This window comes from Syngnathoides biaculeatus, chromosome 6 (assembly GCF_019802595.1).
Source record: "Syngnathoides biaculeatus isolate LvHL_M chromosome 6, ASM1980259v1, whole genome shotgun sequence".
NCBI classification, from domain to species: domain Eukaryota; kingdom Metazoa; phylum Chordata; class Actinopteri; order Syngnathiformes; family Syngnathidae; genus Syngnathoides; species Syngnathoides biaculeatus.
In genome coordinates, this window is record NC_084645.1 from 31,609,037 (window position 1) to 31,632,170 (window position 23,134).

Genomic DNA, 23,134 nt, shown 5'->3' on the forward strand with positions numbered 1-23,134 from the left:
AAACGTCCTATTCTGATGATCGAAAAGAACAGACTGGGAAACAACACTGTGATCGAGGTTGCAGATGAGCATTTTCTCTTCGCCTGAAATATTGATTATTTTGATTTAATTATATTGTGATTTGCCTGTCTTGATGATTTTAATTTTCTGTTTTTATCCTCTGTGAATTAAGGTCCGTGAGTTGCATTAAATTAAATTATGTATTAAAAGTGCGATATAGTTCCAATCTGTTGGATTGATGATGATGATCACTATTCTAACTACCATCCCTATTTGTACGTGTATATTTTATGGCATTTATTAACAAAGAGGGAACTGCTTTGCGCTTGTCAAGTGATTGACACATGAGACTGTTGTGTAGCACCCGCAGCTGTTAGGGTGAGGTGTGTGTATGTGTGTGTCCACGGAATTTTCTGGACGTGCTGTGATCACACAACTTTTGGTAAGTCAAACCTTTCATATTACATATACAGTACTTTGCTTTGTTTCATCCATGTATATAGCTCTCTACTGGATTTTGAATGGAATAATGACATTCAACACTGGTGGGCGGGTGAAACAAAGCCTAAAAATAGAAAAAGGCTGTAAATTCCTGCTACTTCTTGCCATCTATGACAACAGCTATGTAACATGAAGGTAATATACACTCATTGGACAATTTATTTGGTACACATGCATTATCTAATGATAGCTAAATAAAGCAGTATTAGAAATCCTACCTCTGAAAAAACGAGTATGAGGACTTTTGATTTATATTTGATTTGTATTTATTTCAGATGATGTCACATTGAATCAAATTCAATTTCCAAGATGTTCTTGTTGTACATGAGCTGTAAAGCAAGGATACAAAAGACCTGAATTTCAAGAATTTTATAAGGATCAAAGTTATAAAAAGAAAAAGCAAAGCTAAAAGCTTGGATCATAGAGTAGCGTGTTTGGCAAGGAGAACAAGGTAGTAAGGTTGTTTACTTACAAAAGATAGTCCTATGCTTCCCTAAAATGTGTCATGATCTTGATGTTTGAAGATGTTTGAAGAAGTATAATCTGCAATTAAAATGAAAGTGAAAATATCTTGCTCGTTGATTGAATCGAGGAACATCAACTGAACTGCTCACCAGTCAGATTCATGACCCAAAAAGAAAACCTTTCACGTTCACATCCACACCTACAGACAGTTTAGTCTTCAGTTTCCAAGCAAATTTATTGCTTTCAATGCTGAACTGCAGGACTAACACAGCATTTATTCAGGTCATATGAAAATGCAGGTTGTGTGTGTTGTGTGATAGTGCCTCCCCAGAATCTTACTGTTGTTCACAGTAGTCTAGAGTAATCTGGGCCTCACTTGAAACTGGTTTTGGATCACTTCCCAGTCTAAGTGATCCCACCGTAGGTAGAAAAAATGACACTTAATGCACGAGTAGACACTCCGGAAACCCACCCATTTGTTTACAAGAGAACAAAATGTCAAATTTCCCAAATATATTCCCTTTAAGGTACAACATAGTCTGTCTACTTTATTCCTCACCATTCACCTACCGCCCCTTCTAACCTGTGATCCTGACAGGAAAGAGACCAGGATGACTCTTCAGTGGACAGTAGTGGCCTTCTTTCTCTATGCAGAGATAGCCGTCAACCTCATCCTGTGCGTCCCATTGATATCAGCACAGAGGTACAGTATACAGTGGAGTGAAAAAGTAAATGTCTGAGGTAAAATTAATTGTAGTGCAGTGACGATCAGTTGAGGTTGTATCCTCCATGTTGAATTCGCATGAATACCAAGTGGAAGTCGAGACTTTTATTGTTTTAGCCAGGCAAGTCCAGTTTAGCTTCAGTCAAGACATACATTTAACCTGTGTCCCACATGTTGCCATTCATACAATAAAATAATGGCTTTGTGGTCAACTAAGTAAATGTATGTACAAACAGTCTAGATCGTCATTATTTCAGTATCTAAGCTGGAGCAGACATGCTCCCTGCAACCAGAGGTGTCACAGTGATTCCCCCACAGTTTGATAAACTGCATTCTGCCCTCTCTCCAGGAAACCAGGCTGGGACAGATTATTCATTCAGTCATCAGATCAATGCAATGCAATTACAATAAACAACATTGTACAGTGGTGAACTACATTGCTGTACAGGGAGTCATCAGGTTAAGACAGTCTCGACCTAAGACGTTTCGACTTTACAGCGCCCGTCCCCCGTCCACCATTTTGTCTGGCTAATGCTTGTCCGTGTTTGTGCGCCAGGAGTATCTTCGCATTTTTCGCCCTGCAGTTTAGACAATATCGCCCCAAAGAAGAAAGGAGTGTCTTTTAGCAATGCTGCTGCAGCCAAAAGAAAATGCATTACCATGAAAACAAAGCTCAAGATCATAAAAAGATTGGAGAAAGGAGAGACACCAACACACCAGGGCTTCAGTTGGTCGACCGTAGTGACAATTATTAAAGACAAAACCTGTTTTTTTACCGCATGTGAAGGGTTTCGTTCCCATGTCGGATACAATGATCACAAAACAAGGTTCTTTGATACTTGTCGAGATGCAGAGGATTGGGGACCAGGTTCCTTCGCAATAGCTAAGCACAGCCTCCCCTTCTTCTCCATCCACCTCTCTGCAGTAATGCTAAGTACATCATCTTGTTCATTTCAGTGTACAGTATTTGTTTTTTATACAAAGTATTTTGATGTAAATTCTGACTTTAATGGTGGAATCTGACTTAAGTCGAAGTTCGAATTAAGTCGCTGCTGTAGGAACGGATCTCAGTCGTCGAGCGAGGACTCCCTGTATTTGCTTACCAGCCAAACATGTACGCAAGGCGACACTTGCTGGCGTTGAGCGGAACTGCAACACGGAGCCATGGAAACACAACACAACCTTGCCCTCACTCAAAATTTCCAGTTCCTGAGCTTGAGAAGGTTAAAAAAAAAAAAAACTCAGATGCAGGCAACAATAGCTATAGTCATTCATGTACTTTCACCATTTGTCAAACAGGACAAAGAATAAAAAACAATACAAAATGAGAGCGCTTGCAAAGATGTTAATTAATTTTTAGACAAAACAATGTTTTCTTGCTTCATCAAAAACACAAAAATGGTGAAGAGATTTTGGAGTCTGGAGTATAATAATATTTAAATAAAAAATTGAAATAATAGTTATTTCAATTCATTTCAGGAGGGAAAATGACACAAATAATTTGAGTTATAAGCCTGGTCATGGAACAAATTAAGTCAAGCAACCACTGGATGTGCCATAGTGGATCGACTTAACAAAGTTTGGGAAACACTCTTTAGTGCATTAAAAACAGTTTTTCAATCTTTGCAGATGGCGTTCGGTTTTCAATTGGAGAATATGGAAGTGGTTATCACCTTACTGGAACAAGTGCTTCTTCACCATGATCATGGTTCTCGTTGTTCTTTTCCTTGGTGAGCTACCCTCCCTGCTTTTGTTTTAATAACTACCCGTGGGAAATGCCCACCAGTGTAAAAATAATAAGAGTAATTCATTTATCATTACTGTATTGAAGTGGATTTTTCATAAACGTGGACTTCATTTGAGAATTTGTTTTTCTGATGACTTTTTACTTTTAGTGAGAACAGTCCGTACTTTTGTCAAAATAGTCATGCGACTTTTTCAATGTAACCCCCACAAATAACAATTTGTTTAAAAGACACCTTTAAAAAAAATTATATTATTGGCTATGATTTGTGGCAAAAAAGTTTTTTTGTCCCAGCCTAAAAACGACCATTTACTGGCATTTAAAAATGAAAAAATGAAAATGAAGAAAGAACGCATACCATGACCACATACCAATGTTTTTTTTTATCATTAGCTATTTATGACATTACTAAATCTATATGGGAATATATTATTTTGATTACATGTCCATTTTTTTTTGCATGCGTACATGGAAGTTAATGAAAGAGAGAAAGTATTGTGCAGTTTCTTTCTGCAGTTGACTCTGTACTTATAATTTCACCATAGTATATGTCCCTCTACTTAAGAACACAGCGTGAATACTTTTCCCACATCTTCCTCCATCAGATGCTACCCGCGAGGTGCACAAGTACTCGAGCCCCGAGCCTATGCGAGAAGCTACCGCAAACTCCAATCTCTCCGATCACCTTCACATGAGGCTCTTCAGAGCTCAGCGGAACCTCTACATCTCGGGCTTCTCGCTTTTCCTGTGGCTGTCAGTCTTATTTCCTTTCAAATGTAAAGTTGATCTAAGTTTGCAAAGCAGCTACCGCGAGTGTCCATCTTCTGATAAAACATGAAGAATACATGCAGAAAAAAAAAACGTCTGCAGTGCTGAGGACGGTTCTGAGCACAAATACAACAATGAAGTACAAATACAAAACATCTGGCTTTACCAAGATAAAATTTTGACTGACACTATCAGAGAGGTAGCATTTAAATTATAAAAGGTTTTGAACATGAATGGAAGAAATGTTGCAAATGTTTGGAGGGCCAGGTTAAAAAACACAGTGGGTCGCATGTAACCCACCTTTGGGCTCTTTAGCATGGATGTCACATTAGCTGGCTGGCAAACTAATATACATATACTGCACCTATATACAGTGAACTCCTGTTTATCACGGGGGGTACGTTTAAGAAGTCAACATCTATCCATTTTCTAAGCCGCTCATCCTCAAAAGGGTTGCGGGAGTACTCGAGCCTATCCCAGCTAACTTTGGGCGAAAGGCGGACCCTGAACTGGTCGCCAGTCAGGCACGTATCGACACCATCACTGAGCTGGAATTCATCCCATGCTGCCTGCACCAAAGTCGCGTGTGTGTAGCACTACACCGTCAGTGACTAAAACCTCAACAATAATATGATAATCTGCTATATAGTGAAATTATCAGAAACACATTTTACACACTGTAGTTTAATTGGGCTGCACGGTGGTTTAGCTGGAAAGCATTGGCCTCACAGTTCTGAGGTCCCGGGTTCAATCCCGCCCGGACCTGCCTGTGTGGAGTTTGCATGTTCTCCCCGTGCCTGAGTGGGTTTCCTCCGGGCACGCAGGTTTCCTCCCGCATCCCAAAAACATCCAACATTAATTGGATACTCTAAAGTGACCCTAGGTGTGATTGTGAGTGCGTCTTGTGAGTGCGTCTTGTTTGTCTCAATGTGCCCTGCAATTGGCTGGCACCCAGTTCAGGCTGTATGCTACCTCCTGCCTGTTGTCAGCAGGTATAGGCTCCAGCACTCCCCGCAACCCTTGTGAGGATAAGCGGCTAAGAAAATGGATGGATAGTTTCATTGATTTGTGGGCCCACTGTAGGATTTCTGAATGTGCAGAATCTGGTATGAACAGGCAGTCAGGGGAGTCAGTCTTGGGATCAGGTTGGTTCTTTGGAGCCACCTTGACCGCTTGCTCCATCTCCCATGGGACAGCTCCCACGAAAACAGTTGGATGGAAGAATGGGTTAGAGTTCTGCTGAACTGCAGGGCCATGATACGGGAAAGGGCATCAGTCTTGGTGTTTCGGGAACCAGGACGGTTGGAAAGTGAAGTTGAACCTATTCAGGGATAGTGCCCAGCGAGTTTCTCAGGGGTTGAGATGTTAAGCTGAACGAAGATAAGAGAGGTTTTTGTAGCTGGGGGTTGGGTCGCATGGTGGTGGGGAGGGGAAGCGAGAGAAGGCACAGAAGTGCCCTCCAGGTCTCAAAACGGTACTCCAGAGCTCTACAGGACACTTACCAAGAAATTGATGTGGGTCAAACCCCGAATATAGCTGGGAAAGACTCCAGTACTCCCGCGACACTCATGAGGATTAGCAGCTCTGAAAATGGATGGATGACGGTTGTCAGTTAATACCCAATTAACTCAACTGAAGATTCAGTATAGTAGAGTTAAAATCAGGCATATACAGTAGCTGCTGGTGGAAAAAGAATGAACTGTGACATAAGGGTTCACTGTATAGCTGTTTGGCCTTGGGTTCCTAATATGCAGTTTTTCGTTACTTGCCATCTTTGTATATTTAATATTACAGTGTCATACGGCGGGTAATCATCTTGCTCAACCAGGTGGCTGGCTGGGTGGAGAACAATGCTGGTCTTCAGGCGCAGATGGAGAACGCTGCCAAAGCTGTCAAACAGCATCAAGAGCACAATCGTGTACTCAAACAAGTCAGAACAAATCAAAGCTTCACGACATACCCTATAATGCAAAATGTGACTGTGGTGAATAGAATCATTTCCCCTATCCCTAGACTCTCTTAGATGAGGAAAAAGTCATTTCAGAAAATAATCAGCAGCTGAAGCTTGAAGTTGAAAGCCTGTCCAGTCAGCTGAAGATGGCAGAAGAAGGTAAGTAGCCTATACCTTGGCAACTTTTCCAGAAGTGACAAAAGTACTTCCACTGTTTTCAGAAGAAGTACAGATACTTATGTAAAAAAAAAAAAGACTCATAAAAGTAGTACAGTCCTGAATCAACTCCTTTACTCATAAAGTAAAAAGTACAGACTACGAAAAGTACAAAATCGAAAAGTAAAAATGAATTTTTAACCGAGAAGTATAATCTATACTAGTGGTTCTTAACTGCTGTTACCCTGGGACCTGAATTTTCTCATTGTTGCATAGTCTTGACTCACTTTTATAGACATTAAGAGTTTTTTTGTTGTTGTTGTTTAAAATTGCCTCTAAAACACATCTACTGGCATATTTTAAAATGCCAATTCAATTGAGTTTGTAGAACTGCCAAAACCAATTTGCTTGACATGACCTCCGTCAGCCAAAGGGTGAGCTGCCCTATATTTGTTTACAGATTAAACTAGTGGCTAGAGCTCAAGGAAGAAACTTTTCTTGTTCTCATGCTTTCCCACCATTTTGTATGTGGAAACTTTGTAAATCTATGTTGGGTGCCAAAAAAAAATCTAAAAAGGAGTACTTTTTTTTTTTAATAGCTCTCTGCAACAAGTTTGCTTTTTGTTTTTGTTTTCAGATTAGACCAATTTTTCTTGAGCTCCAGTTGGTCATAGCTTTTAGGCCAGCACAAGACACAATGCATTTGCTGCAAATCATTCTTGGAGCAGACAGATTCCAACAAGTAACTTAAATAAGGCCATTATGAAAGTAAATTAGAGCCACCAGGATTTGAATTTGAAATGCCACAGAAAACAGAATTTGAATTTGAAATATCACACATTTTCAATAGTAGCTACAATTCACTGTCTGAAATTCAACTGGCTACAATTCGGTGTCTGAAATTCAACCGGCTACAATTCACTGCCTAAAATTCGTCTGTGCCACCAGGCTAGGTTACTTCAGGTCAGAACCGAACACCCAGCCAATCACAGTTACGCTTTCTTAGTCACGTGACATCACATAGTAAGAAAATGTTTCTGGATTGGCTGGCAGTTTGGTTCTGACCTGAAGTAACCTTTCTTGGTGGCACAGACGCTGAATTTCAGACAGTAAATTGTAGCAACTATTGAAAATGTGATCACTTGAAACATTTCATATTCAAATCCTGGTTTCTGTGGGATTTCAAATTCAAATCCGGGTGGCACTAATTTACTTCCATAGGCCGCAGATGGACAATATCTTAGTTATCTGTCGGGGAACACCCTGAACGAGTCGCCAGCCAATATCAGGGCACATAGAAATACACAACCCATTCACACTCACATTCATGCTTACAGGCAATTTAAAGTCTTTAGTCTAACACGTCTGTTTTTAGGTTATGCGAGGAAACTAGAGTACCCGTAGAAAACCCACTCAGGCACAGGCAGAAAACACAAACTCCACACAGGCGGGGCCAGAGCCCGGGTCCTTGGAACTTTGACTCAGATGTTCTAACCATATGGCCACTGTGCTGCTTATCTGTTACATTGTTGTTGTTAATATCTGGCTTCAAATGTTGGGGGATAATTAATATAAAGTAAACAATACAAGTACAGATAGGTGAAGACTATTTCAGTACAGTAATGAGGTATTTATGCTTGGATATTTCACACCACAGCACTTTTCTTCTATAATCATGATAAAAAGCTGTATAAAAGCTGCATTTGCCGCGGTGGATGATTGAGCACCCCAAAGCAACTCATTTGAAGTCCTGCTTGTGTGTGCAGCTGTGCACAAGTCCCACGCGGAGGTGGAGGCCATGAGCAGGCAAGCCAAAGGTCTGGCCCAAGAATACGAACGACTACTGACCGAGCATCATCAGCTCCAGGTAACTAAACATGGATGCATGCATGAAGATGACGTGTTTGTTGATTAATTGATCAGATATATATTTTTTTAACCAACAGAATCTTCAGAGTGCTACAGACAAAAAAATCCAATGATACATGCAGAAGGATACTGCAAGTTCTTTAAGTGGAAGTGGACATATGTGTTTTTTATTGTTTACATATAGATAGAGTGGTAACTTATATTTTGAGTTACAAGCTACCACTTTGTTGATTTTTTTTTTTTTTTGTTGCTGTGTTGCGAACTAAAATGTGAGCTACAAGTAAGACTCAGATATATTGCTGCTCAAGTGAAGAGAAAAAGAATGGAAAATTTATTAAGGTACTGTATAGCCATTTGCAGAACAAGACAAACAGTCAAACACACAAATGCAAAATCAGAAACACTCACAAGGACCTGCCGTAGGAAGCAACTAACTCATCCCTCACACCCAGCAACCCGACTGCGCCTCATGACATCACTCACTAGCGCACACTACTTCAAGGCAGACGTGCAACACGTGAACACTATAGTATTCCCATAGTAATTACAGTACGCAGAACCAGTTATTTCATTGTACTGGTTATGTTTTCATATGCAGTGCTGTTTTTTTAAATAATTAAAAAAAAGAATGTATACCATTTTACCAGCTTGGTCATGGAACTAATTAAACTTGAAAGTCAAGGTATTGTAGTCCCAGCTGGCACAAGACGTGGATTTTACGTCGAAACAACATCCAGGTCCAACGTCGAAAATTTGTTGTTTTAACATTGTATTTGTAAATTGCGACGACGTCACAATCTAACCTAGAATCAACGTTGTCTTACAACGCTGAAACAACATTCCTTTTACATTGTATTCGTAAATTGCATCGACGTGACAATCCACCATAAAATCAATGTAGCCATCCTCCATGGAAATTGAGCCATTAAAACTACAGATTGAAACCTTTATTATGCAGTGTCAAACTACAAACAATTAAAAACACTTAGCCCACAGTAATACATGTACGTTTAACATTTAGAACAAATAACTTGTTTCTTAAAGTATGTTACAAACAAAATAAAATATAGTGTAATTGAGAGAGTGGAAATGGCGGCTAGCTAGTCTCTCTCCAGGAAATGTTTCACCACTCACGACAGACGCCTCAGGTGGTGTGTGGGAAATGTTGTTTTTGCCTTCACAGCAGGAAAGATCTGGGGGAAAAAAAACAACGGCTCCCTGGTCCTTAAAGCCCAATTGTCATCCCTATAAACATTCTAAAATAGATATTGTAGTGAAAAATACATATAACATTTTTCACTTCAATGTCTATACGAATAAATAAATGTGAGCGGAGAGCGCGTCATCCATGCGCAAAGTTGCAGAAGTGTCAATCTACGATATCAAAGTGGTCGCCATATTGGCTGCATCCTCCGTCCGTGACGTCACCCGGACATTCGAAAACACGTCCTTTCTGATACGAAGCTCTTTTCGAAAAGAACACATCACAACCGAGTGAAATTACCGGGACAATATTACACTATTCTTTCGAGCCCTCGGGGCAATATTAAGCCATTGTTTCGAGCCATATTCAGATGATATCCGATCACGGCCGAACCGCATCCCCGTCCGATCCACTTTTGCGGCCGAGATGAGCCATCGCGGATGAGCCTGCCAATGTGGCTTATGAGAGAGACGAGCCGTCATGCTTTAGGGGGGTGTTCACAGATGCCGCAGTACTGAGCAACACAGTCGAGCCGGGGCGCTTTAAGCGCGCACGCGACTGAGTGAGGCATTCTCGGCTGGGTTCTTCAGAGCCGCCCCCGTCCGCAAAGCCCAATGCGCAGCCTTCGCAGAAGCAATGACCGCCGAACGCGGCGCCTCAGCCGGTATGGCTGATTTTTGGTGCCGTGGTGGCATATCATCAGCCGAGCCGTGCTGCTTTTAGGGGGATGTTCAAAGCCGCCTCAGTACTTGTTGAACACCGTCGAGGCGGGGCGCATTACTACCCACCTGTTATTTAGAACCCACGAAGCTCTCGTCCTCTGCATCCGTGCAATCCATTTTTCACAACGAACCGGGTCTCTTGCAAACTTATGAAGGCTAAATCCATTCTCCCGAGTGTTCAGGCAATGTCCAGCAATGCAATGCATTTTGGCTAACACGAAGGAACAACGAGCTACCTTCCCGGAGGTAAAACTAATGGAAACAAACGAGTCCACTTGGGGGCGCCGCTGTCCTTTACGTCACTTCCCGAAAACAAATCCCTCGAGAGGATTTTCATGGCAGGAGTTACAGAAAGCTGTATACGTCAAAATCATGTTTTGTGGTGAAAAAAACGCATGGGCCCATATTTGCTGACGTTTTTTCATTAATAACATACTAAAAATCATCCATTTCATGACAGGAGCCCTTTAATCGACAACGTACAGCCTGTGTTTCAGTGGGATCTGACTTCTTCTTCTCCTTCAGTCAACTACATTAGCAAACAAACCACCGCCACCTGCTGGCAGGCGGAACATGCAAATTTATCACACACACACAGAACGTTAACTTCATCCATTGACCCAGTGTCTTTGTTACCTCCTGACCCCGTGGAAGTTCCCACTACAGCTCGGGCAGAGAATGTACAGCTGACATGAAATGAAACTAGCGGTCACTGTTGGAGCTCACATCCTGGACAGACGGAATGATAGCTTAGATAGATTAATTACAATAAAAATTGTCAATCACAATGAACCATTGCTGACGATTTGAAAAGTAGGAATGTGAATATTTTCAGACAGTAACTGACACATCACGTTAGTTGCTTCATCCACGTGGAATCAACATTGCAACAACGTTATTTCACAATGTAAAAATTCAACTGTGCAATTTACGTTGAATTTAGGTTGTTCGACGTCGCGACCTAAAACAACGTTAATTCAATGTTGAATCCACATCTTGTGCCTGCTGGGGTTAGTTTTGTTCAATGGAGTGTCTGATAACCGGAAGGACGGAAGTAATGATATTGTGTGAGTGAATATGTGAGGGGCAGAGGAGGAAGAGTGAAGTTCCAGGGAGAAGAGATAGCGAGGGTGGACGACTTCAAATACTTGGGGTCAACAATACAGAGTAATGGAGAGTGTGGTAAGGAAGTGAAGAAACTGGTCCAAACTGGGCGGGGGGTGGAGCAGTTGGCGGAAAGTGTCTGGTGGCTTATGGAACAGAAGAGTCTCTGCTAAGATGAAGGGCAAAGTTTATAAAACAGTGGTGAGCCCCGGCCATGATGTACAGATTAGAGATGGAACAGGAAGCAGAACTGGAGATGGCAGAAACGATCTGGAGGTTCTCACTAGGAGTGACCAGGTTGGGTAGGATTAGAAGTGAGCTCATTAGAGGAACAGCCAAAGTTGGATGTTTGGAGACAAGGTTAGAGAGAGCAGACTTACATGGTTTGGACATGTCCAGAGGCAAGAGAGTGAGTATTTGGTAGAAGGGTGCTGAGGATGGAGCTGCCAGGCAAAAGAGTGTCAAGTGTGATACAAAACAATGAAGTCAGTCTTTTGCTATCTGCCTATTTTTGTAAATGTGTCTGCGTGAGCCCTGGCTTCTGCACTGCCACCCACAGTTATGGAACAGCAGAGATTGGAGGACTCCAGTCAATCGACTTGACCCGAGTTGACTTCAGTTGCAAGTTTTATGACTTGCTTGGAAAATACTTAAGACTTGGCTTTAGATTTGGTAGCCAAGAGACTAGACTTGGACTACATGACTTGACAAGTCATCTCGTTTAGAGTTGGAAATGTGCAAGAAAGAAAGAAAGAAAGAAAGAAGGAAAGAAGGCAAGAAATAAAGAAAAATGAAACATTTTCATTCCACTCAAGTCAACCTGGCAACATAGGCCAGTGTGACTGAAGCAGCCACTTGCAGAACAACGATGGAAGGAGCTCTAAACAGTGGTGTTTGGAGGCCTACTTTAGGGGGGGTTGCCCCGCCTAAAAACTTGTCTGGCCCACCCAAAAATATTTGGTAATACCTGTTAATGCTGAAGGTTTCTACAAACCGATTTTCAGGCCCACCAATTAGATTTTCAGCAAACACGAATCTCCATCAGCTCCGCAACATAGATTCAATATAAATACGCATGCAAGAAAAATTTTAAAAAACTTTGCTTTCATTTTGTTCCCACACCTGATTTCTGGCGCCCCCTTGAGGAGGCGGTCCCCTTGGGATTTGCTAACCACACTTTATGGACAGGCCAGACCTGTACCTCCCGACTCACACACCTATCTATCCATCCATCCATCTATCTATCCTTCTACCTAGTAATCACGGTATAGAATACATATGGAATAAAGCGAGACACGCGGCGCACAAAGATTTGAACACCCAAGACGAGCATCTCTAGTGGGCGTGTGGCACGCGCACGCCAATCGAGCATACTCACGCAGGCTCTCTTCTTACCGCGAGAACGCGCAGCGGCAGTGACAGTCGCCATTTTATTTTGAAAATCAAACTGCACTTGGAGGCGCCGTGACCCTCTTCTATTTCGCCCAAGTTTGGTTGGAGAGAACGAAGGAAGAATGAGCAACTGAATAACTCGCGGGAGCACGGTGAGATTTGGAATATGTCCCCGTTGAGAAGTCTCTCTGTCGCTCCGGTTTACGTTTATTTCAACGAACGCGAGCGATTTGTAATCAACAGGACGGCAGTTAGCCACCAGGGTCGGGGATGGACTATTTACTGGAAAGCAGCTGTCATACATTATCAAAGTAATCGCTTAATTTGACAATTGTACGTATAATGTTCAATTCCACTTTATACTGGATATGTATATTGTGCAAACCCCACTTTGATACTGGAATTATGGTGGAGGTACTGTATATTGAATACAATATGCTTGGTTCAAGTGTTTGCAGTTTCGTAGGTTAGACGGGGCTCCTTGAGATGAGCTAACTAGGCTAATGCTAGCAGTACCCAAACTGTCGGCATTGTTACGTAGCTTTATTGCCATTTTATTATTCCCATTCGGTTGGCTTCATTACGAATAATCCCATGTAGAATTTTTTTGAGGAAAGGCTTACTTTAGCAAAAGTTGGGCGCAAACAAAGCTAGCCGTTTTAGTCGGGCCCATCATACTAGCACGGTTAGCTTCATCATCATGTATTAGCGTGAAGCGCTGGTGCACTGGTTCGCTTCGCAATTTTACAAATATTTACATTAACTGGCTTTATAAACGGCCTGTTTTTGTTGCCGTCATGTTGTTAAATTATAATTATTACCATTTCCTTTAGAGGTAATCAACTATAAACAGGCTACTGTGTAGTTTGCTTCTAGCTGACTAGGTATGCTTTATACGACACTGCGAACGAACTCTTCTAGAAATGTTGTCGACTGAATTGAGTAGCTAAATGCATCATCGGTTGATCATCATATGTGTAAAATTTAGACTCGAGTGAGGCTGTTGGGTGATATTTACAGCAACCAACCGTTCGATTGCCTGTTTGTGAGTTCTGTGAACCATTTGCTGTCGTCCATGCACTTGCCCTTTGTTTAACTGAGTGCTTTTTAGTGTTTATTTTCCTAGTTAGGGTTTCCTATAAACGTTATGTTCGTTCGCTGTTGCCTGTTTAGTTGGTAAAGAACAGGCTCATTTGGAACGAGATGTCGGTTCTGTGTGTGGTTTAGCTCATCTGAGGCCTTGTCTGAGCTAACGGCAGCCTCGTATGGATGTGCCCAATTTGTTAAATATTACATTAACAGACGTTGAAATGTGATGAACGGGTATTTTCGAGCTGTCATGCTCATAGGCCACAAATGCCTGTGATGTTTAGTTAGGACCTAGTCCCAGCGTGAAAAATGAAATGTTCATCAAAAATGGACGCACCCCCACTTAAAGGAAAGTTTATAATTGCCTATATTAATAGTTTCTACCCTAAATTTATACCCCCAAACTATGATCTCACTAAATACCCCCAAACTATTATCTCAAGGCACTTTTGAGCATTTCAAACTCGTCTTTCAACATTACCCTATGAATTTACTTTAATACAAAAGATATCATTGGAAGTGCGGGGACACTGGCATGTTGGTCATGAAACTGAAAATTTACCAATTACTACTTACTTCAACTCCTTTGACATCTTTGACTCAATGGTGCATAAATGCACTCATTTTAAGGTGATAATCGCAAATGGCCAGATCTGTAGTTGGGCACTGTACCTTACATAAAGCGACTGTGTGGATCCTGTTAACTTCCACTACGGCCAGTAGTGATCCAGACCTATTTCTGCTCCATCTTGACGTTCACCATTCTGATTGCATCAGTTTAGAACCCACAAGGAGCCTTCCCTGCATGTCAGTCCTCAACTGGAACCTTCCATTAGGTGATTGTTCGCGTTAAAGCTGAGCAGCTAATAGCTGGTGGCCATGACTAGCGACTGCGTCGATAACATGGGTGCTGTACAAAGAGCAGGGCTTTTGTGCGGCATCTACGGGCATTTCAAAAAAGAGCATTAAAATATTTGGGTAAGAGTGACGAGGTATTTTTAGGAAAGTTATCTACAGAAAAAAAAATGATGTGGTAATTCTCGAGGTTTCTGCTTTATTGTCCCGCATTGAAGTTGAGATCTTAATTTCATGTACATAAATGCCTGTTTGCCTTTGTCTCATAAATTAAATGTCCAATATTAATTTTTAATCTGTCTTTACAGACGCTGAACCTCATTTAACATTGAAAGACTACCTGGAACTGGGACAGAACATCTTATTTGGATATCAGCTTTTTTTTTTTCACACCTTTTTTTGGGGGGGGGGAGGAAAAGTAACTTATCACTGAAGTGACTAAAGGGGAATAATGGTGATTTTGCGCCGTGCTCGGCCGCCTGCTTCCGCCCCAACCAGCAATGAATCTTGACTCGCTCTCGCTGGCTTTGTCTCAAATCAGCTATTTGGTGGACAATTTGACAAAGAAAAACTACAGAGCCAGCCAGCAAGAAATACAACATGTGAGTGTTTTCAAATAAAAATAATAATTTGACATCAAAGAACATCTAGTCTGTGAAGGTGTGGTGATAACTGGCTGGGCCTTTTCCTAGATTGTAAATCGTCACGGTCCTGAGGCAGACAGGCATCTACTTCGCTGTCTTTTCTCTCATGTGGATTTCAGTGGCGATGGTAAAAGCAGCGGCAAGGATTTTCACCAGGTATTTTTTTTTTTTTAATACAAACACCAGTGAATACCCTTTTGTTCATATTCGCTATGTTTTTATTTCCACTATTTTTGTCAGGTTAACACGTTAAGTATTGCAAGAGAAATAGGGCCACACTGGCAAGAGAAAATTAATTACACTCCAGGAGTTAGTAAGAATCGTACACGAATAAAATTGGAAAATTTGGTGTGATAAAAGTGACTTTTTCAAGATTGAAGTAGTAATAATCCCAAAGACATTTACTCTGCGTTGCCTCTTGCATTGAATTTAAAAGCTACTTTATTTTTATAAACTAGTATTTCTATTTTTTTTTTTTTTTCATTTTGACGTGGTAAATGACGGCTCATAGTTAGTTATTTAAAAAAAAAAACGATCTCGCCGGCATAGCAGAGAGAAGACTGCTGAGACGTCTGGCTCAGATTTTGCTTGATTTTTCATGATTGCACTATGTCAGACCACTGCAATAAAATCTTGTAATCCGATACGATCCGCATCCCGTTTTTTTATGACAACTGAGCTTTTATCCGGTCAACTCAAATGTGACCGATTACATTCCTTACTGTGGAGGAGACAATACGAGTGGATTGCGCTGACTTTATTATAAGAACAAAATGGGGGATAAAAAAAGTGGTGGTGGTCCCTGGTGCTCAGGACATGGGTGGATGTTCGTTTAAGGCTTGCTTGAGCTATGTCCAGTTACGTTTAATACAATACAGGTCGCAAGCCATCAACAAAATGTTACGGAGTCTAGCAAGCTTGTACTCGCGCTTGTGGTTACATGTAAACATGCTGCTGTTCTGTTAAGCACATCTAACCAGAGAAGCAAATGCCAACCTTTTGGAGCCAAGGCACATACTTTACAATTGGAAACTCTCACGGTGCACCAACAAACAAAAATGTCAGAAAAATTTGATACATTAATTGCTGTTTGTACTTACTGTCATGTAATGATCATCTGTAAGTGGCAAAACCTTGGTCATGTAGGTGAAAACCGTGGGAAATGACAGGAACAGGTCAACAGCAGGAGAGGAGGTTTTTGGTCATGGTAGAAGGAAATATTTCTCACTCCCCCCTCTTCCAAACATTATCATACAAAGAATTTTAATCAGCTGGTCTAAGCACAGCAATGCAGACCAATCAGATTTCTGTAAATCTAAGATGTAAACGGTAAATCCACTGGCAGATGGCAGGTGAGATGCTGAGCTCTAAAACCTTGGAAGAGGGGAGTTTGGAGATGATGGTATTGAACGCAGAGCTGAAGTCAACGAACACGATCATTGCATAGTTTCCTGTGCTGTCAAGGTGTTCAAGGAAGAAGTGCGGTCCCATGTTAACTGCATTATCCACAGATCTGTTTGCGGCGTAGGTAAACTGCAGGGGACCTGTGACTGTCAAGGTGGTCTGGCACAAAGTGTTCAAAGGACTTGATGACCAGAGATAGCTATTCAGACCTCAGATTGCAGTTTTCTTGGGCACCGGGATGATGGTGAAGCGTTTAAATTAGGATGGTACTTCGCACAGTTCCAGAGATCTATTGATCAGTATGAAGACTAGACCACGCTGATATTACAGGATGGGGACCCAAGGTCTGGGCCCTCCGCTTTGTTGATCTTTTGTTGTTTGAAGATAAATCTCACATGCTGTTTGGATTCAGAGGCGTGATGGTGGTCGGCCGGCTGGGGTTGAAAAGTGTCATAATCAAATCTGTATTAAAGTGTTCAAGTCGTCAGCCAGTCATTTTTTGTTCTCTCCCTGGTGGAATTGTCTCTTGGGATTGACTCACGTTTATAATCCACGCCAGACTCACTCACTCATCAGTAAATTGTATTTCTATCTTTTCTCTTTGCACTGTTAATTTCCTCAGTCGGCTTGTTTTTAGTCACTTTGATCGGCATCCACTTTAGCCTCTTAAAGTTTAGTAGCGAACCACTTCATTATCTTAAGTGCGATTATATCTTTGGTGGTACACAAAATCTTCACAGAAACTAGTTTTGGATGTGACACAGTCCGTATATTCATACAGGTCGGCAGTTGATGTCTGAGACACTCCAATTTTTGTAAACAATCTTGAAGTTCTAACTTTTCTTCATAGGTTTACTACGTCACTGTTTTCACAACAGGCTTCACAGATTTAAGTTTTGCCTGTATGTTGGTATTACTAGATTTTAGACACAAGACACACGGGATAATAAAGTGCAATTACAGGGTGACTGTACTTAACACATAAGCTGCACCATGTTATCAATCAATCCATTTTCTGAGCTGCAAATCCTCACAAGGGTCACGGGAGTGCTGCAGCCTATTCCTGCTATCATTGGGCAGGTGGCCGGGTACATCCTGGACTGGTTACCAGCCATTCGCAGGGCACATAGAGACAGACAACAGTCACACTCAAAATCACACCTTAGGGCAATTTAGAGTGTCCAATTAATGCATGTTTTTGGGATGTTGGAGGAAACCAGAGTGCCCGGAGAAAACCCATGCAGGCACAGAAAGCACATGCATACTCCACATGTGGGGCTGGCATTTGACCTCCAGTCCTCAAAACTGTGAGGCCAGCGCCCTGACCAGTTGCTCACCATGCCGTACCATATTATAAGGTGCTAAAACTTAAGGTCTAGAAAAAATGGTAATGGACAGACACCATTGAGTTAAAATGAATTTAAGAATACATTTCTTGAACAATTCACCCACATTTCTTTCAATCTTTTCTTCTATTAGATGGCATTAAGTACTCACAGAAATTAATATATTTAGTTTTTATATTTTTTATTTGTTGGTCTGTGAGATTTTTCAACTGTAAATTATCTGCCTTGGCTTTAAAAAGGTCAAAATTCACTGCTCTGGTCATATCATGTACTCTAATCAGGCAGGTCAAATCAACATTACAATTTGACTGAAATAAAGGGTGCTAAATTAATTTACTTTATTGTAATTGAATAGGCACATTTATTGTAAATATCACACACCGTCACAAGACAAATTGATTCCTACAGCGTACCAAGGTCACAGGCCCGTGATTTAAAAAAAAAAAAAAAAAAAAAAAAGTGCTTTCTCACACAAACTACCAGTTCAACCAAGTCCTGTCTTCTATGACACAATTCTCACCTATGGAACACTAAAATGCTCACACATCAGGCACAAAAGGCAGAGTAGCTTGCTGTTGCACTTAACAAAAAAAAAATAAAATAAAAAAATAAATAAATACCTCCTGCCCTGGTAAAAATATCCTGTGTTCATCCACATTTTTCATTTAAGTGTGCATTATTTCCTGGCATTTTGACTGTGAAATTGACATTTTCTCCAAAGATCACCGTACGGCTGGGAAACTTTGAGCTATTTTCATTCAGTGGGAATGCCAGTTTTGCAAAAACACTGTGCTAACCTTTCCCGCTCCAGTCACGTGACGATGGTCAGGAGATGCTGGGGAGAGATATTCTCCATGCCGAGGCTGTCCTGCTTGGGGTTAAATCTTCCTGCTCTCGTTGCACAGCTGAGCTGGGTGGCGGGAAAAATAAAGGCACTTTTCCCCAGTCATTGCGCTTTTTTTTTTCCTTCTCACCCCCCACTGCACATTGTGCGCTGTCCTTGTCACTTATCCATCCCCACACACGCAGACACACAGCTTGTTACAAGTCCCGTAACAACCATAATAAACTCAAGCAAAGGTTGCCTGCAAATACCGTCATAAACGCAAACAACGCTTGCACGCAACTACCGTAATGAACACAAGCAGCGCATGTGCAGGCACATAAACAACTTCGATGTGCTTTTGTGTCTCCACGAGAGCCACACGAAAGGAGGCAAGGAGCTGTGAGTTGGCCACCCCGCTTTAGAGTGTGACTTGACAGTATGACAGCATTTTTACATATAACCACGAGCAAAAGCACTAGCAATAGTTTGCGAGCCGTATAGTAATGAAAGTACGAGCATACCTCAAGCAAGCCTTATAAACGTCCTCTCCCGTCTTGAGCACCTGTAACCAACACACTTTTTATAGTCTGTGCGATCAACTCGTGTCACCACCACCATGATAATGAGTGTATCCAGTCGCATTTGAGTTGACCAGATAAAGTCCTATGATTATAAAAAAGACATCATGCAGTGGTATCGGAGTACATGATTTTATTTCAATAGTCTTGACAGTCTAAACATGAGAGCAAATTTGTCTGATCCGCGCATTACGTGGTCTATCAGCCATCTTCTCTGCCCCAGAGCTGTTTTTTTTAAATATCTTTATTGGCTGTCAGATATTTACAGTTCTATGTCAAAAGACACGAGAATACTAAAAATAAACTTGCTTTTGTATTTAAATATACTGGGCGTGGTGGAGACATGGAATAATGACCTCAAGTTACCCACGAAGCTATGTTGTCTGGTGATAGTTTACAAAACTAAAAGTAAAATGGGTACTGCAGAGTTAGGTGGTGTGGTTGATCTTCAATTTATCTTAGTCAATCCATTGCTTAAATTTTTTTGTGGTCTTAAATTTCACTGTCACTGAGCTGTTTTGTCAATTGACGCTTCCAGCAAAGACTCACTATATGCTGTTTTTATTTGTACTTTATTTTTTCATTTTGTATATTTTCTCTTTTTTTCTTGTTTTGTTTTATTTCTTTGTATTCAAATCATTTTAATCATGTAAAGTGCATTTACTGTTAAAATAGTTGCCTCAGGAATAGTGAGAGGACACTAAATTAATTTTCGAACACAGATTATTGCCATGGGACGTGTGCATACTAGTTTGTCTTATTGATTGTTGTAAGATTATTTTTTTCCCCTTCCATTGGCCTTCATATGCTTTTGTTTTATTTGCTGTCTCCTCCCCGACATGTTGTTTCCAACTTGCCCAAGACACAGTTTCTAATCCAGGAGTGTGTGTCGCTCATATCAAAGCCCAACTTTATTTCAACTCTGTGCTACGCCATTGACAGTCCCCTGCACTACCAAAAGGTATGAAGTAGTTTTTGTCCTCCTACTTAGTATTAAAAGTTCAAAGTAAAAAAAGCGTTTCCACAGCAATTTTACTTTATGCTGAGTAGTACCAATTTAACATAGATCTTGCTTTCATTTTCAGAGTTTGAAACCATCTGTCCATTTATTCACTCAACTAAGTAAAGTTCTGAAGCTCAGCAAGGTCCAAGAGGTAAGCCATTTGTGCCTGCTGTTGTCTTTACGTCACAAAATAACACCTCATAAAATGCATTTGTAAAATGGGTGATCATGAAAGTTCTTCTCGATCATTTTCATTGTAGGTGATATTTGGGCTCGCGCTTCTCAACTCCTCCAGTGCAGACCTGCGGTTATTTGGTAAGTATTCCTATTAGGTAAAGCTTGATAAAAGAGCAAATCATTGGAAGAAAAAAAAAACCAACACTTCCTTGAAAAACAAATTCTGTTTTTTTACATGCTCAGCTGCGCAGTTCATTAAGCAGAAGCTTCCTGACCTCCTCCGGTCATACATTGACGCGGATCTTGGTGGAAACCAAGAAGGTGGTTTCCAAGACATCGCTATAGAGGTTTTACACCTACTGCTATCCCATTTACTGTTTGGCCAGAAGGGTGCCAGTGGGGTTGGACAGGAGCAGATTGACGCCTTCTTGAAGACACTGTGCCGAGGTAAGTGAATCTGGGCAAGATCCTCTAAGGTCAGATGTCAACTATGATAAATGGGTCCCTTAAAATTTTCATTGGAAATTTGTGAGTTGCGGGTCAAGCTTTATCTGGGACTTCAGTGGTGGATTTACCTGACTTAATCTATCTCTCAATGCCACCACTTTATCATGCCAAATATAATTAAGAAGTCAATGGCTTACTATTAAAAAAAAAAAAAAAAAAAAGCAGCACGCATAGTCACCTCCAAACATATCGGAATTTTGTTTTTGTTGTATACTGAGCACGAATGAAAGGGTACTATATATCAAATTCTGGATCTGTCAGTTATAGAAGTATTATTGCGCCAAGTTGATTACAGTATGTTTGATTCAAGTTTGAGGGAGAGAGAAATTTCAGCATTATCATTTATCAGGATTGTTGCATATATTTTTTGGAAGTACTGTTAAGTAATTCAATTATATAGTGGTGTACTGAAAGGGCCATCTTTTTGTTGCTGGCTCCCAAACTGTGCATATATACATGTAATTTTTGGGAAGACAGTGACTATTTATTTATTTTTTTTAAATCTGAGCGGTCTGGTTGGATTAAGTGCGATATTTACGGGGACAGGCTCATTGGGTCCCTGCGGCCCTCCACATTTGGGCAGTTACTGGGGCTCTCAGTGGGCCTGGCGGGCGTTCCTGGATCCATCTGTGGAGGATGTGTCCCGTCTATAAGATGGCAAATACAATACATTCTTAACTGAGAGAGACGCCATGCTTCTGATTTCATTCAATCATCCACACGTAGCAATGTTATGCTAGCGAAGAACGTCTCATTCATTTATACGAGACATGTATTAAAAATCAAATTTAGGGCATATGTTCGTGCAAACAGTCTGGTTAAGCTTCGGCCGCGAGCCAGCAAGAAAGCGACACGTTTGTGCAGTCCGATCATCGCTAAATATCGCTCACAAACTGTGTCAATCGATCACACGTAGCGGTGTTATGCTAGCGAAGAACGTCTCATTCATTTTTGTGAGACGTGTATTTAAAATCAAATTTAGGGCATATCTTCGTGCAAACACAGTCTGGTTAAGCTTCGGCCGCGAGGCAGCAAGAAAGCGACACGTTTGTGCAGTCCGATCATCGCTAAATATCGCTCAACAAACAATAAGTGTGTCAATCGATCACACGTAGCGGTGTTATGCTAGCGAAGAACATCTCATTAATTTATACGTGACGTGTATTTAAAATCAAATTTAGGGCATATCTTCGTGCAAACACAGTCTGGTTAAGGTTCGGCCGCGAGGCAGCAAGAGAGCGACACGTTTGTGCAGTCCGATCATCGCTAAATATCGCTCAACAAACTAAGTGTGTCAATCGATCACACGTAGCGGTGTTATGCTAGCGAAGAACATCTCATTCATTTATACGTGACGTGTATTTAAAATCAAATTTAGGGCATATCTTCGTGCAAACACAGTCTGGTTACGCTTCGGCCGCGAGCCAGCAAGAAAGCTACATGTTTGTGCAGTCCGATCATCGCTAAATATCGCTCAACAAAAATAAGTGTGTCAATTGATCACACGCAGCAGCGTTATGCTAGCGAAGAACTTCGAATTCATTGATACGAGACATGTATTGAAAATCAAATATAAGGCATACATTCGGGCAAACATATCTGTTCCGGTTGATAGATAGATTTAGTTGATGATGCGGTCTTCCCCAAAGTTTGATCCATCGAAGGCATTTTTCGTACTGGGTCTTCGGTTTTGGAAAGGGTACGAATCGAACTCCACCAACTAGCCTTTCGGGATACCTGTCGTCACTATTACAAAGTCCGTGACGACACCTCTTAACCATATTTTTTGTTAAATAACCCAAATACGCGATAAAACGCTAACAAAACCTATACTGGACCATGCAATGTTGTCTGAGAAAATGGCGGGAGCAAAAACGGGCTTTGGTTTATGCAGATCTCTGGCCTCTGATTGGTCAGTGACGCGGATTGCGCAATATCCACGGAGGGGTCAATTATAATAGGAAACAAAGAGGAATCTTAAAAACTCCACTGTAACACAATAAAACTGTTTCAGCATAATAGGGATACAGATCCTCCATTCTGCTGGACCTAATAGGTGAACAAGACAACCCCCCCCCCCCCAAAAAAAAAAAAAAGTGTATGAC

General features: G+C 41.2%; 2 protein-coding genes across 10 annotated transcripts in view; both read left to right on the top strand.

The window, feature by feature from the left end:
• The first annotated feature begins 3 nt into the window (after window positions 1-3).
• On the top strand, window positions 4-8,816 carry bcap29 (B cell receptor associated protein 29). Of its 4 annotated transcripts, none has more exons than XM_061823139.1 (8): window positions 4-442; window positions 1,565-1,669; window positions 3,320-3,420; window positions 4,040-4,187; window positions 5,997-6,132; window positions 6,216-6,312; window positions 8,058-8,176; window positions 8,256-8,816. In XM_061823139.1, exons 2-8 carry the CDS (start codon window positions 1,578-1,580, stop codon window positions 8,289-8,291), a joined length of 729 nt encoding a protein of 242 aa, XP_061679123.1. In that variant the 5' UTR covers window positions 4-442; window positions 1,565-1,577; the 3' UTR covers window positions 8,292-8,816. The 4 variants fall into 4 exon arrangements, with proteins under 4 accessions (XP_061679123.1, XP_061679124.1, XP_061679122.1 ...); XM_061823140.1 differs by lacking the exon at window positions 4-442 and adding an exon at window positions 449-952; XM_061823138.1 differs by lacking the exon at window positions 4-442 and adding an exon at window positions 449-636.
• Window positions 8,817-12,477: 3,661 nt separating this feature from the next.
• cnot1 (CCR4-NOT transcription complex, subunit 1) overlaps window positions 12,478-23,134 on the top strand; it is a 38,464-nt gene continuing 27,807 nt past the window's right edge. For 2 of the 6 annotated variants that reach the window (XM_061823479.1, XM_061823480.1), the window contains exons 1-7: window positions 12,480-12,752; window positions 14,853-15,146; window positions 15,237-15,344; window positions 20,205-20,303; window positions 20,428-20,496; window positions 20,606-20,660; window positions 20,766-20,969. In XM_061823479.1, coding sequence (XP_061679463.1) covers window positions 15,045-15,146; window positions 15,237-15,344; window positions 20,205-20,303; window positions 20,428-20,496; window positions 20,606-20,660; window positions 20,766-20,969 — 637 coding nt within the window. In that variant the 5' untranslated portion in view covers window positions 12,480-12,752; window positions 14,853-15,044. Of the gene's footprint in view, window positions 12,753-14,852; window positions 15,147-15,236; window positions 15,345-20,204; window positions 20,304-20,427; window positions 20,497-20,605; window positions 20,661-20,765; window positions 20,970-23,134 lie in introns of all 6 variants that reach the window. The other 4 variants (XM_061823481.1, XM_061823478.1, XM_061823477.1 and 1 more) reach the window with 3 other exon arrangements.